This window comes from Penicillium pulvis (genome assembly GCF_028828015.1).
Source record: "Penicillium pulvis strain IBT 33274 chromosome Unknown contig_1_segment0_segment0, whole genome shotgun sequence".
Classification (NCBI taxonomy): Eukaryota; Fungi; Ascomycota; class Eurotiomycetes; order Eurotiales; family Aspergillaceae; genus Penicillium; species Penicillium pulvis.
Genome location: NW_026643074.1, coordinates 818,285 through 831,623, shown reverse-complemented (window position 1 = coordinate 831,623; position 13,339 = coordinate 818,285). Strand labels below are relative to the sequence as shown.

General features: G+C 46.1%; 6 protein-coding genes across 6 annotated transcripts; 3 read left to right on the top strand and 3 right to left on the bottom strand.

The window, feature by feature from the left end:
* Positions 1 to 275: 275 nt before the first annotated feature.
* Positions 276 to 1,577, bottom strand: N7503_003268 (uncharacterized protein; the record flags this gene model as incomplete). The annotated part of the gene is made up of 1 exon (XM_057062815.1): positions 276 to 1,577. The coding sequence occupies one exon, from the start codon at positions 1,575 to 1,577 to the stop codon at positions 276 to 278; it is 1,302 nt and encodes a 433-aa protein (XP_056923730.1).
* Positions 1,578 to 3,543: 1,966 nt separating this feature from the next.
* On the top strand, positions 3,544 to 6,067 carry N7503_003267 (tetratricopeptide repeat protein; the record flags this gene model as incomplete). Its single annotated transcript, XM_057062814.1, has 2 exons — positions 3,544 to 4,652; positions 4,720 to 6,067. 2 exons carry the CDS (start codon positions 3,544 to 3,546, stop codon positions 6,065 to 6,067), a joined length of 2,457 nt encoding a protein of 818 aa, XP_056923729.1.
* Positions 6,068 to 6,526: 459 nt separating this feature from the next.
* Positions 6,527 to 7,649, bottom strand: N7503_003266 (uncharacterized protein; the record flags this gene model as incomplete). The annotated part of the gene is made up of 4 exons (XM_057062813.1): positions 6,527 to 6,558; positions 6,620 to 6,775; positions 7,114 to 7,219; positions 7,299 to 7,649. The coding sequence occupies 4 exons, from the start codon at positions 7,647 to 7,649 to the stop codon at positions 6,527 to 6,529; spliced, it is 645 nt and encodes a 214-aa protein (XP_056923728.1).
* Positions 7,650 to 8,053: 404 nt separating this feature from the next.
* N7503_003265 (uncharacterized protein) lies at positions 8,054 to 8,380 on the bottom strand (the record flags this gene model as incomplete). The annotated part of the gene is made up of 2 exons (XM_057062812.1): positions 8,054 to 8,309; positions 8,370 to 8,380. 2 exons carry the CDS (start codon positions 8,378 to 8,380, stop codon positions 8,054 to 8,056), a joined length of 267 nt encoding a protein of 88 aa, XP_056923727.1.
* A 711-nt stretch (positions 8,381 to 9,091) lies between these two features.
* On the top strand, positions 9,092 to 9,964 carry N7503_003264 (SDR family NAD(P)-dependent oxidoreductase; the record flags this gene model as incomplete). Its single annotated transcript, XM_057062811.1, has 1 exon — positions 9,092 to 9,964. One exon carries the CDS (start codon positions 9,092 to 9,094, stop codon positions 9,962 to 9,964), a length of 873 nt encoding a protein of 290 aa, XP_056923726.1.
* A 727-nt stretch (positions 9,965 to 10,691) lies between these two features.
* Positions 10,692 to 13,331, top strand: N7503_003263 (Protein flp; the record flags this gene model as incomplete). The annotated part of the gene is made up of 2 exons (XM_057062810.1): positions 10,692 to 12,289; positions 13,061 to 13,331. 2 exons carry the CDS (start codon positions 10,692 to 10,694, stop codon positions 13,329 to 13,331), a joined length of 1,869 nt encoding a protein of 622 aa, XP_056923725.1.
* Positions 13,332 to 13,339: the final 8 nt, after the last annotated feature.

The window sequence follows — 13,339 nt, the reverse complement described above, 5'->3', positions numbered from 1 at the left end:
ATGGTGAGAAAATATATACTGGAAGCTGATAATTGCACCCGGGTAGCTGCAGATCAGAAATGAGGCTAAACGAACCACTTTGGGCCGCCTCGAGCTATATGCGTGGCGGCGTCACGTCCAACCACGCAAATTCATCAGCAGCCCTTCTTACGTATTGATGCAATACAACATATCCAAGCATTAGGCAGCAAAACTGTTTAATTGTCAGGATTTGACTTATTACGATCATAAAATTTGAAGGGATAGAGAATATGAAACGCCACATTATAAGCATGCTAATATGCACTTGACCAATTTCCTCGCAGTGGGATCGTGATTCGTTCACCTGACTGGAGTTTTTGACCATTCGGATCGATATCCAAACTGCCAAATTTGGCCATTAGGCTTTTCTCAAGAATAAGCCAATCTGGCTTTTGATTCTGAGTTGTCTCATCGGTCGCTCCCTTGGGGCTTTCCTTAACCTCTGGAATCTCTGGGATATTTGCTCCCTGCAGGGGAGTTTCTTTGAGCTCCACCAGAGACTCCGATTTAATTAGCACACTATCGTCTGGTGCTGGCTCAACAAGATCGATTGAGTTGCTTCCTTCCATGAAGCGGACGGTGATGCTATCGGTTTCTCCATGGAGAATATCAGCATCGTGCACCCAGTGGAAGAGATCGCTTCCCGTATTGAGATGAGCTCCAAAGCCATTGAACTCAACAATTTGTCCAGTCCATGTATGACCAACGTGTGTCATCAAGACATCCATTGTACAGGAATCGAATGGAAGATGCTTCTTGACATTGTCCCAGAGGTGAACAATTGCGTCAACAAAGCCAGGCGAATATCTCTGGTCGTCCTCCAGCTTCTCCCACCAGATATCTTGACAAATAGCAGTGACCCTGCCACGATCACAGAATACGCGGAACTCCCGACGAGCTTCAATGAAAGGGCTCCAGCGCTGTATTATCAAAGCCTCTCCAGGATCGGCAGCCCAGAATCGTTGAGACAAAGCGAGGAGTCTGCCAACGACCCGCCCGCTGGTCAATAGCCAGTGCAGGATGAGATCTGCATCAGCCGATAAGGGTGGCGGTTTCATCGTTGGGACCCCGGCTAAAGTAGCCCAACTATCTTTAGCGGATGTTGCTCCGAGACGAACAAAGATTTGTTCGTCTTCTGAAAGGCCCAGGTCGTCTAAAACCTCCTGGAATTGACGGATTAACTCTTTGCCATTGGGAGATGCAAGCGCAGCATTGATGCCAGAATTAATTGTCAAATGAAGCACGACACCTAGGATTTCTAACATGTCGCTCGAGAGAGGATGGATGGCGATCACATCGGTTGCCATGAAGGGTGCCAACGCATCGGTGTACCACACATGATACATGTATTGATTGTTTGCCTGAGCATACAAGGTGTTGAATGCATCGCTTCCTACACTCGCTTCTGGGCCCCATGGATGCAGGCTGTGATGGTTGTGCGAATTGATTCGCGATTCATGATGAAACGGATCACTGGCTGCAGACGCTTTTGTTTCCGACCAGGACCGTGGAATGTATTCGAGACGAACGATAGGAGGAACTGATTCAGTGGCCATGCTGTTTACCTTCTCGTTGCAATGTAATCATTTAAGAAGATTTGTCAGGTGACGGTTATCTGATGGCGATGTCAAAGTCCAGCCAATAACTTCAAGTTCAAGTCAAGCGACAAGAAACTCCTAATATATGTCCTTGGGAATTCAGATACGGGAGCTAGCCTGCAATTGATGATCTTCCTGCTGCAGAGAAATACGTGTCGAAGCGGCTCGTAATTTTGGTATGTTTCTATTTCTCATGGTCGAGATTTCGAGGCTCGCATTGACCTAAAGATGTTGAACGATGAAAGAACCAATTAGAACAATCGCTCCAAAAAGGCTGGCTTTGATTCGTACGTCTTGTGTTGGAGATGTGCATTGACCATGGGCTAATGAAGCATCAACCAATCTTGATGTTCACTAGATAGGATCCTTGCTTGTTTGCTGGGTGATGTCCCGCTGTTCAAAGACCCGGAAATCTTCGGAAAGCGCGGCAGTGTTGGAGGGCTTTGGGCTTACATGCAGAATGGTACCACTACATATTCTGGGATAGGTGCATGCAATAGCCTGCGAGGGGGGTGCGATAAGACCACTCACCGATTGTGTCCGCCCTCCCTCCCAGAAAAAGCCACAAAAAGCGTTCGATGCTGTAAAGGATAATGAGAATCGTCGTAAGTCCATGGTCTTCAAGAGTTTACTCAAAATTGAATTCAAAAATGCTCCTATGGAATGCTCTATGTTTTATGAACGAGCTAAATCTTCCGACCGCATAGTTCCCACAACATCCCGAGCCAGAGAAAGATTCCAAGTGGGCATCCTTCAGGGCCCGGGGAGCGGGGCTGTTCAACGCCCAGAATTTAGACCGACTGACCTCCATAGATTATGTCGTATCGGATCATGTATTAACGGTCTTATTATCGCCTCCGGTAATTTTGCCCGGGCAAACTCCATTTTGGAAATTAGAAGCCCGTATTCGCAGCACCTTCCAAGGTTCCGCACTCAAAAGCAGGGTAATACAAAGAGCCGCTTTACTCTTCGACGATCGGTACAAAACATGTCTGGTCTGGGAAAGTTAAATTATCTGTATCAAGGGAGGCTCAGGTGTCTCTCTCAATATTAGACTATAAGTGGAGGTGACTCTTTGACATCAACGAGCAGGGTTTTCTCAAGGACCTACTGATTTAGCCAGCGAGTACAGTCACTGCATTTTGTCAAGCATGGGTCTATGCCACTGTTACTGGAAAATGGCTAATTGCCTTGACTTCCCCTCATTCTCAGCCCCAGCCCCAGCCCCAGTCTAAAAGTTGCGCCTTTCACTCCCTAGCCTGCAGTGCATCAATGGTATCAAACGATGGATTCCTCATCTCTCCCTCAACAGCTGGTAGAGCTGCGCACGGAAGAGGTCCAAATACTGAATTCAGCGAAGAGCAAAGACGCACTGCAGGCGCATATTGAAAACCTTGGAAGTTTTATCGATCCCGTTCGCACTCGACTAATGAAAATCATTGAAATTTCAGAGCCAATTGCGGAGGCGTTGAATTTTGATACAAGATCAGATCGATATGCGCCACGCGCTAGATACATTTGGGGAATATTGAAACTAGTCATAGAGGTGAATAAAGACTCTATCGATTCAATAACTACCCGACTTTTCCTTGTATAATATACTGAGCAAGAAAAGTCCACGAAGAAGAATATTCCCGAGCTGAGTTTCATACTGCTCATGTACGACAACCTGTTGAGCGACCTCCCACGGCAGACATCATACGTGGAACTGATTCCACATTTACCCCATCTACAATCAGCCATCTTCGATATCTACACAGAATATCTGCGGATTGGCCTGCGAACGGTCAAAACTTTCGGTCGAGGTAATAATTGTAAGTGCTCACTACATCCTTTCTTTGCCTCGGCCGATACGTCGTCATTATGAGCCTGCAATCTTTTATTTATTTCCCTCTTATCTTAACCATGTCCAGGGCTCAAAAGGATGGCTTGGAAGCGAGATCAAAAGGCACACGAAGACATCCTCCAGCGCCTCCGGCGCATCAAAGATCGAGTTGAAGTGGAATTGAGACACTTCAATGTAGCAAACATCACAGACGGAAACCGTGCATTCATAAAAGCTCAGAATATCTCCATCGCCTCACCGACCACACCTGACAATGTTTTATCGGCTCCAAAGGCCCTGCCGGCAACGCACTTCAGTGTGCCTTTCTCCCAAAATAACACGTACTGCGGCCGAGAGGAATTACTCATCAGAATTCATGAATGCCTTCGTCCATCGGTCACCGGAACGCAAGATAGACTCATGTTCTTTGTACTATGCGGACTAGGGGGATCAGGAAAATCACAAGTTGCACTCCAGTACGCGTATCGATTTCGGAATTCATTCGAAGCTTGTTTTTGGATCACATGCGACACGAATGTGAAAATTACTCAAGGATTCGTCGAGATTGCACGCAAGCTACGGCTGGATGTCCACGGACACTCTCAAGCACACCATGTCGTTCGAGACTGGCTTTGTGAAAATGGTACAAACTGCCTCATCATACTTGATAACGCAGAAAGCCCTGTGGCTCTGGAGGAATACATACCACCTACGACTAAAGGTTCATTGTTGCTTACTAGTCAGGATCAGACGTGGCTCATTCAAGAATTCATTACAAAGGGCGAGCGACTAGGTTCATTTTCGAAGGCCGAAGGGGTTCGACTTCTAAGAACGCTCCTTGAGCGCGTGAACATGGACGTCAGTGACGAAGATGCAAGCGAGATTGTGGATGAGATGGGCGCACTTCCTCTCGCCGTCCGTCAAGCCGGATCATACATAACAACAACGTCTATTGATCCCGCCAGTTTCTTAGCCTACTACAGAGACATGAAGATGAGAGCAGCGCTAAATTCATTGGGACAAGGCTTGATTAGTTACCCGCACACCTTGGCCACAGTTTGGAAGCTCTCGTTCGATCGGTTGTCCCCGGCAAGCCTTCATTTGCTAAGTATAATGTCTTTTCTCGACCCAGACAGAATCCCGAAATCAGTTTTTGATATTGATATTCTGCGATGGGCGTACCCAGATACCTTCCAAACCCAGGACCAGTAAGCCTCATCTTTTTGTTGCCCTACCGAACGAGAATAGCGAATTCAGCTAATACCCACAATCCAGTGTTCTCCGCGCTTTGGGAGATATTAGTCGGTATTCTCTCATCGTATCAGTTCCTCCAGGGCAGGAACTATCGGTACACCGGCTAGTACAACAATACTGCTTAGATCGATTAACGACCTCTGATCGTCAAAGGTCCTTTGACACTGCCATACGGCTCCTCCGGCATGTGTTTCCCCGACAATCGCCATTCGCGGAACCCCTCAGCGAAGAGTGGCCAGAATGTGAGAAATGGATCACCCATGTCATCTCTTTGGGTAACCGTCTGGCACAGCTTGATGCCCAGCTCCTGTCAATCGAACAAGTCGCGGAGCTCTTTCTTGACGCTTCGATTTATCTATGGGAGCGGGGGCTTCTATCTTCGGGCGAACGCCTCATTATTACCGCAAAACGTATCTGCGAGAGCCAAAACACCAAAATTTTCAACAATAATGCTCTTGCCTCAGACATTGATGCATTTCAGGCAACATTTCTCGCGGAGCAAGGGGATCTTTCAGGAGCATTGGAATGTTTTGAGAGGCAGGCACAAGATCGTCGAAGCAACCTTGCTTCTATCCGAGACCGAGGAGACTTTCCAACAATGGTGGACGAAATCCAGTTATCCAATGCGTATAACAACCTAGCTGGGATCTGTCTCTCTATGGGCCGTCTTGCGGATGCTGAAATGTGGAACATTTTATCTCTGCGGATCAAAGAGTACTGGCATGCGCAGGTCAAGATAAATGACCACGTCAAACTAGACTATCTCCTCAGTTTGTCCTACAGCAATACAGCCAACTTATATGGTCGCCAACGGCGGTGGGAAGAAGGAGCAGAGTACTACAACCGGTCTTTGGAAGCCAGTAAGGACTCGAAAGATCTACTCAAACGAGCTTTAACTTTTCACAATTATGGCTGCATGAGATTGGAGGAAGGAAAGACTCCAGTCGCTCTTGAACTGTTTTCAGAAGCCTTTCACCTACGGAAGGGGAAGCTGGGGGACCATTTTGATACCGCTAACACGTTACACATGATTGCATGCTGTCAATCTCGATTAGACGATCAACCCACCGCGAGGTATATCTCCGAACTTTTTTCTTGTCTCTTCTTGCTGAATGCGCGGACTGACGTGGGAAATAGGGATTGTTTGCTGGAAGCAATCCGCATCCTAGAGGGATTAGCTCACCCAGATAAAAGGCGGATCGCACGGTCAAAATATAAGCTTTCTCTTGTACTTCGTTACCTGAACGACCCTGCGGAGATGCAGACCCACCGTGAGGCTCTCAAAATGTATCAGGCAGAGCAACCAAGCCATGACCCGTCGATAACGCTAGACGAGACTGCTTTCGATAACTTAGTCGCACACATTTAATGGAAAAGATCCATGATGATCTAAGATTTTAGCTGCAACAAAAGACGCGCTATCTTTGGATACTTTTGTCGAAAGTGTTGAGACGTCCTGACAATGGAACTCTTTCGTGGATCTTTTTGCATGCCGTTTCAAGGTTGTTTAATTGTATTTTTTATAATTTCTCTCACTGTCTTCACCGCTACTTTCTATGTAATATTTCAGAATGACGATACTCCGTCACGGTGTACACCTTCAAGCCCTGGGGCCAGAACATATCTTGCATATGATATCACATAAAGATCACATACATTGCTAGTAGACTTTCCTGTAAACGAAGCCACCAAAATATATAGCCAAACCGGTTTTCCCTATGTGTTGAAAAATACCAGAACTCGAACCTCAATACTCTCACGAGGTCGCGCATCTGGATGAACGTCGGGCACCTTAAAGGCAGTGTGGGGGCAGCCTTAATGCACATGGTCAGCTGAGAACTGCCGTGTGTTTGATGTACGCTGCACCAAAGGTGGCAAAGCTATGCCTCCAGACAAATAGGTAGGTGGGGCTTGGACTCACCAACTTTGGCAGATCCAGCCGGTCGCGAATCATATGTTTTGAATACGGTTACTTCATGCTCCATCTGGCCACTAAGGTAGTACCACTTGTATCCCGGGATATATAGGGGGTAGTAGCTTTCCCCATTATAGTCACGTCGCACATGGTCTGCGGCGACTACTCTGTCAGAGCGTACAGTACTTGCATCACAAATGGCAAGAGGGTAATCTTCAACTGCGTGGTGAATAGGTCGCCAAATACTAGGATCGATGTCAATATTGGGTTATATTCCTCTCTATGCGGATTCGTGTATCGAGCAATGATCAATCTCAAATTTTTCTTGGTTATGTTGAAATACTTACTTTATGACCTGAAATTTTCGTTCGAGCAGCCCCGGGGCTCGGTCTTTCATATGGTATTTCACTCTTTTGATTGCCGAAACTGGGCTTTGATCTAGACATTCGCATAAGAAAGTTGAAAAGAGCGCAAAATATCATGCGTGAATCAAAACCCACCAATATGCACAGCTTCTGCGGGGAACAGTCGGTTTGTTTGGTCGGCCAAGTTAAGATAATCCCCCTCAAATTGGGCCCCAATCAGCTTTCTATCGCTAGATCGTAGCTGCGATATCGGAATAACAGTCAGTGATTGGGCTGCAAATTGAATTGAAAGGAAATATAGTAGATATGAGCCAGCATACTCTCCAATCGAAAATGAAAAGATCTTGGATATCGGGCATCATTCCTTTTAGCAGCCGCTCAACTTGTGGGAGATAAACCTTCTCGATAGTGTCCTGATCAAAGACTGGAATATCAAGGCGCTGCTTTGCTATGCAAAAGCCATGGTCCTCTAGTGTGAACGACTGCTCCATGCCTCGAAGATCTTGGATTACTTCTGCCTCTTCGGGTGAGGTTTCGAAATTTGTGACGGGAAAATCATCGGGGATGTTGTCAAGGAGAAGTTCATAGGGCTTGGTTTTGTAAAATTCTGGGCTCCACTGAAAGTATCGTAGTTGAGCTCGTTGATCTTTGGCCATGGTAGTCACTGACATCCTGACTGGTACCTTTCACCTGCTTTGAACCCGAAAGGGCCGGGGGAAGAAGTTATTTTTTATACGGGGCTGGGCAACCAAATAATCTGAATTGGAGAAACGACCCCATGCCATATTTCAATATGTTGGGCAGTATTTTTATATTGGTATGTTATGGGAGCCTCATCACCTAATCTATAACATCCATAATTTGGTCTTCAATATAATATCGGAAAACATATTTACAGATAGGCACCACGCTGTGATTATCTTGCACAAAACAACCTCGGACATTATAAGACGACTGAAATAGGTTCAGGACAGTGGAGAAGCCCGAAGAAAACCTGCCAAGAACCATGATGACCTGGTCTTTTATTACATAGTGTTTGTTCGCACAAAGCCTGTCCTTAGGAGTACCCATCCATTTAACCTGCAATATGGGGCGTAGGAGTCTGCGGACCTATCGGTTCTGGCTTTTGTGGCCCTCCTCCTCCTCCTCCAAGCTTGGCCATGTCCCTATTGGAACTACTATCACCCTTCGACGTATTCAAAGGATCTTTATTCACGATCTTCTTCCATGGTTGTTCACGTTCAGATCCTTTTGAGTCCGATACCGGGGCGGAAAAGTAGGGATGCGAAGGCTTTGAGGCAGTGTTAGGGCTTGAGGAGGATAAAGTTTTGCTGGTTTTTTGTATTTTAGATTTTTTTTTTTTTCAAAGTAAGGAGCTATACTGCACTTACTCGGACTGCATGGTGCTTAGGCTTAGGTGATCGACTATTGTGATAATCGGTTATTTATGTGAAATGTTTGCTGTTCGCTATTGACAGGCCAAATCAATGCAAAATGGGGCCTTTTATGTACCAGAAACATAACTGAGGCTCAATTGCCAAGGCAAAATTCAGAAGTTCGCGTATAACTATCTGACACGCTTTGTTTGCCTGACTACCAAGTTGTGCCCGGGTTATTGTTGGGTCGCGGGTACTGCCGGCCCAAGAAACAAGAGAAGTGAGGGGAACAGCCCAATTAACAGATAGTTTTAACGAACCCTGCTACATAACTCAGCCCATGAAGGCCCAAGCGACTCTTTGAAACCAGGAATGCAAATTAATTATCACATGTCATCGGATACTCTCACGGATCGTTGATAATCCACACTTCTTATCGTGTTCTTCGTTAATTGGATATTTTGAGGGGATGCAGATGCCGAAACACTAGGGGCATTTGAAATATAGCCAAAGATAGTCGCACAAGGACAGCGTATACACGAGTAAGCCTGATTTCATGAATACGGAGGCTGGTGCGGGGATCAAGACATGGCGGTATGCGCGGCTTCGTTCAGCCAATAATACAGAGTATTTGTTACTCATGATCAGGATATCCACATAAAGAAATAAAGATGGTTTTGCAATTCCATTCGTCCTTTTTTCATTCAACACTGATTTATCCCCAAATAATCGGTAAGATGCATTCTGCTGATATTGAACCAGATATGATGAGGAGCCCAGTGTTGAAAGGAACTACCACAATAGTGACAGGTGCCGGAAGGGGGATTGGCAAGGCAATTGCATTAGCATTTGCTCAAGCAGGTGCCAATGTGGTTTGCGTCTCTAGGACGGCCTCAGAGATTGAGGCCGTAGTATCTCAGATTGAATCCTCCACTCCTGGGTCTGGTGTCGCAGTCATCGCAGACGTTTCAAGTTCTACATCTGCGAAGCTCATTGTGGATACCGCCGTCCAGAGATTTGGCCCCGTCTCTATACTTATCAATAATGCTGGAATCGACAAGATCAACACCGTCGAACACGAAAGGTGCTTTGAATCTTGGTGGCGAGTTCTGGAGGTGAATCTGCGCGGTCCAGCAGCCTTGATTCACCAAGTGCTTCCTAGTATGCTATCTCGAGGTACTGGTGTTATTATTAGTCTTGGAAGTCGAAATGGGGCGATAGACTTTCCCTTCATGACAGCATATAGTGCGGCAAAGACGGCTCTGCTTCGCTTTCATCAGTGTCTCGAACAGGAGATTCAAGGTCGAGGAGTTTCACATTTTTATCTCCAACCAGGTGATGTTGCTACAACGTTGACGCATCAACCTGGAGTTATTGACTTAGACACGGTGGAGAAGGTGCCTGCATTGCAAAAAATGCTTGAATCAACCGTCGGCAGAAGTACTGCTTCGCCATGCCATGTGGCTGATATATGCTTGCAATTGGCCTTAAACGAGAATTCAAGGCACCTGAGTGGGCGCTATGTTGACTCGGAACGGGATCTACAGCATATGATTCAAGAAGTGCGTGCAGATTCAAGCTTGTATCGGTTGACCATGATGGGAATCTGACCAAGATCTTTCTGTCTATCACATAACCCGTTCAAGTCGCGACCAGAATGACGCTAACATTTTCCAACATTCCATTGCTATTTACTTTGCATTTTAAATTCTTTGCTCAGGATGTTCATTCCCTTGTATATCCAGAGAATATGGCAGAATTGATTCTAAGTAGGGGTACTATGGTGAAGAATCACACTGGATCTTGCGAAGATACATGCGTCTTGTACAAAAAAAAACCAAGTCATAAAGAGCTAGATTCAAGGGTGTTATGACCCATTTTGAGAATTAATAAGGTGGTTCGAGATCTATGTAGATTTTCCAAGGGCTTGCGGGGGTCCAAGGGTGGCCCGTAACTCTACCCGTAGTTGACAGCTGATCAGTGATACCGGGTAAGTTTTGGGGTCATGACCTTTATCTACACAAGAAGTCATTCTCAAGCAGGACTTCCACCTTCTGATGTCAGAAGACGCCACGCTACTCAACATTCTTGTCCTCACTCGACGAGAGGCGTCACGTGTGCTGTCACGTGTAGGCGTAGGGCTCAGACCGCACTCAAGCGTGCCCAGTTCGCTGTTAAATACGGGCCTACGTTTCAACTCACTAACAACGCTGAAAGAATTATGCGATCGATTGAAAAAGCAATATTCGAAATATCCGACACAAGAGAGTAAATGAAGGAAGCAGCCTCACAACATCATTTAAAAACTGAAACCTTCCATTCTGTCTATCAAGGATCATGTTCAAAACATTCACCTCGATTCTCGCCGCCCAAAGTATTCTCCAGGCAAACAAAGAGTCGTCACCTCTGTCACGTCTGCAAAATCTCAGAACAACGTTAGAGCAGATCCGCCAGATTTCGGGCACAGCCGGTGTATCCATCGGTGTGCTGCATCATGGCCAGGAATTGTACAAAGAAAATCTCGGGTACTGCGACGTCGCAACCAAACAAGCCGCCGACTCGCAGACCTTGTATGGCCTGGGCTCCCTTACAAAGTCTATGACAGCGTTTGCAATAGGGGATTTAGTAAATGATGGCCTTTTGACCTGGGAAACCCCCGTAAAAGACATTCTACCGGATTTTCAGCATAAAAGCGCTTCTGTCACCAATCTTACCACGGTTGTTGATTTGCTGGCCCATCGAACTGGTCTCAGTAGTGATATATCATTCACCTTTCAGGGAGACGGGGAAGCATTGCTACCTGCGGAGCAAATGATACCGACATTCAACAACATGGACCAAGTTGAGTCCTTCCGAGGCAAATGGTCCTATAATAGTTGGGGCTACGCAATAGCCGGTCGCATCATCGAGAAGCTTTCCAATTGCTCTTTTCACGAGTACCTGAAAACAAATATATATGACAAGCTTGGCATGGAAAATACCGCAACACGAATACCATCTCATCATAGCGGACATATCGCGAAACCGTATGCGACCGACTCCAACGCGAACCCAATTCACCTACAAAGTCCAATGATATTTGAAGATACTTTATTCGAGGCTGCTGCGGGTGCATACTCTAACGTGGATGATCTGTTGACTTACTCCACATCTATCCTTACGGCCTACCGGCATGGTGGTGACTCAGCCCTTAAAGAGCTGGAGACTTTGCTATCTGGTCAAATTCCAGTTCTTGGTCCGTCGTTCCGTGAGCGGTCTTACGCAATGGGATGGATCCGTACCCAGCTACCTGGGACACTTGGTGTGATGGGCGAGAATATAGCTATTCTGGAAGATGTGGATGAGCTTCCAGAAATTGGCCAGGGTTCGCCTTCAATGCTTTGCATCTATCACCAGGGTTCGACCGTAGGGTACTACACCAATATCGCTCTCTTCCCAGAAACCCAATCTGCCATTGTTGTTCTGGCCAATTCAATTCCGTTGACGGATTCACCAGATACCATTATGCAAGCTCTTTCCCAGGCCCTCTTTGATTTTCCGAATCCAGTTGACCTTGTTTCGTTCACTGAGGATACTAGTAATAAGTTGATTCATAAATACAAACAACAGGCGGACAATATCGCATCAAGACGCCGAATCGGGACACGGGGATTCTCTTTACGAGAGTATGCAGGACGCTACATAAATGAGCTGAAGAATTTCGTGGTGGAAATTCACGTGGGTCCCGAGAACAACACGTTGGAGGTCTTATTCCAAGGCCGCGAATCTCAGCGATATAGCCTCAGACACTTGGAAGACAATATTTTCGAATGGTCCTTGTCGCTCGATGAGGAGGCAGAACGTGGCAGATATCACATCACAGAAGTGGATTACTTCCTGATTTACTTTCGCACAGTTATGGCTCAAGTGGATTATCTCGTCTGGACAGGCTACAAGTTCACTAAAATTATATGATTTATTTGGTCAAATAGCCGTGTGTCATTGCGTTGCACTGGAGGAGCAGAGGAGGCAAGGGAGCACAAGCTCATGGAGCTTGCTACAAGAGCAAAGAACGACAGAGAGAACAACGTAAATTGTGTGGGTGTGGAGGCGAGAAGGAAAGACCAAGAAGAAGAAGGCGATGGTATCTAGGTTCCGACAATATCATTTTCGAATAGGGTCAACGGCTTTCGGAGTCTACTAGTAAAATGAGCTTCAGTTTTCCCATTTGCTATAGTAAAATACCCAGTTCTAGAACTGATATCTACTCAGTGGAGTGCGATCGAGATCGGTGAAAATTACCCATCTGACCGATGCCCATGGAGAGTCTTATGATAAAATCTCCAACCACCTAGGGCGAGACTAGAAGATCAACCGGTATCCGCTAGTCAATAATCCGTCAAAGCAAGTTGGTGCTTTACTCATATACTCATGTGACTGCCTCTGAAGATGTATCAGGGCTTCTCCCTCTTGTTTCTTTCTTGTACTTTCAACATCCAGAATACGAGATTCTTCTATCTGTCTCATTATTTTGTGTCTCCTCTAGTCGTCATCCAGCGCCACGCGCTTTTGTTTACCAATAATAAACCTTCCATAAAGTCCCGCATCGTCCGCAATACGAGGATTACTCATCTCAGTGATGACATCTTGCAAGTTGACTTGAGAACTCTTTTGAGAATGCTATAGCTCTAATTTTTTTGCCAAGAATCAACCAATATGGCAGTTAGTGAGAACCGCTCCATCGCTATCGTGGGCGTTGGCCCATCCATGTCGCGCTCTCTTGCCCTATGGCTGGCGAGCTTAGGGTGGAACATTGCCCTGATCTCTCGATCGGAAGAACCTCTTTCAAAAATCGCGACCGAAATCAAAAATGCACAGAAAAATCCTGACGCTAAAGTAGTCTACAAGACTGGTGATACAAGTGATCCCAGTAGTTTGAAAACTGCCCTCGACTGGTGTGTTGAGCAATTCCAGTGCAAGTTGGACGTTTTGAATTAAAACGCCGC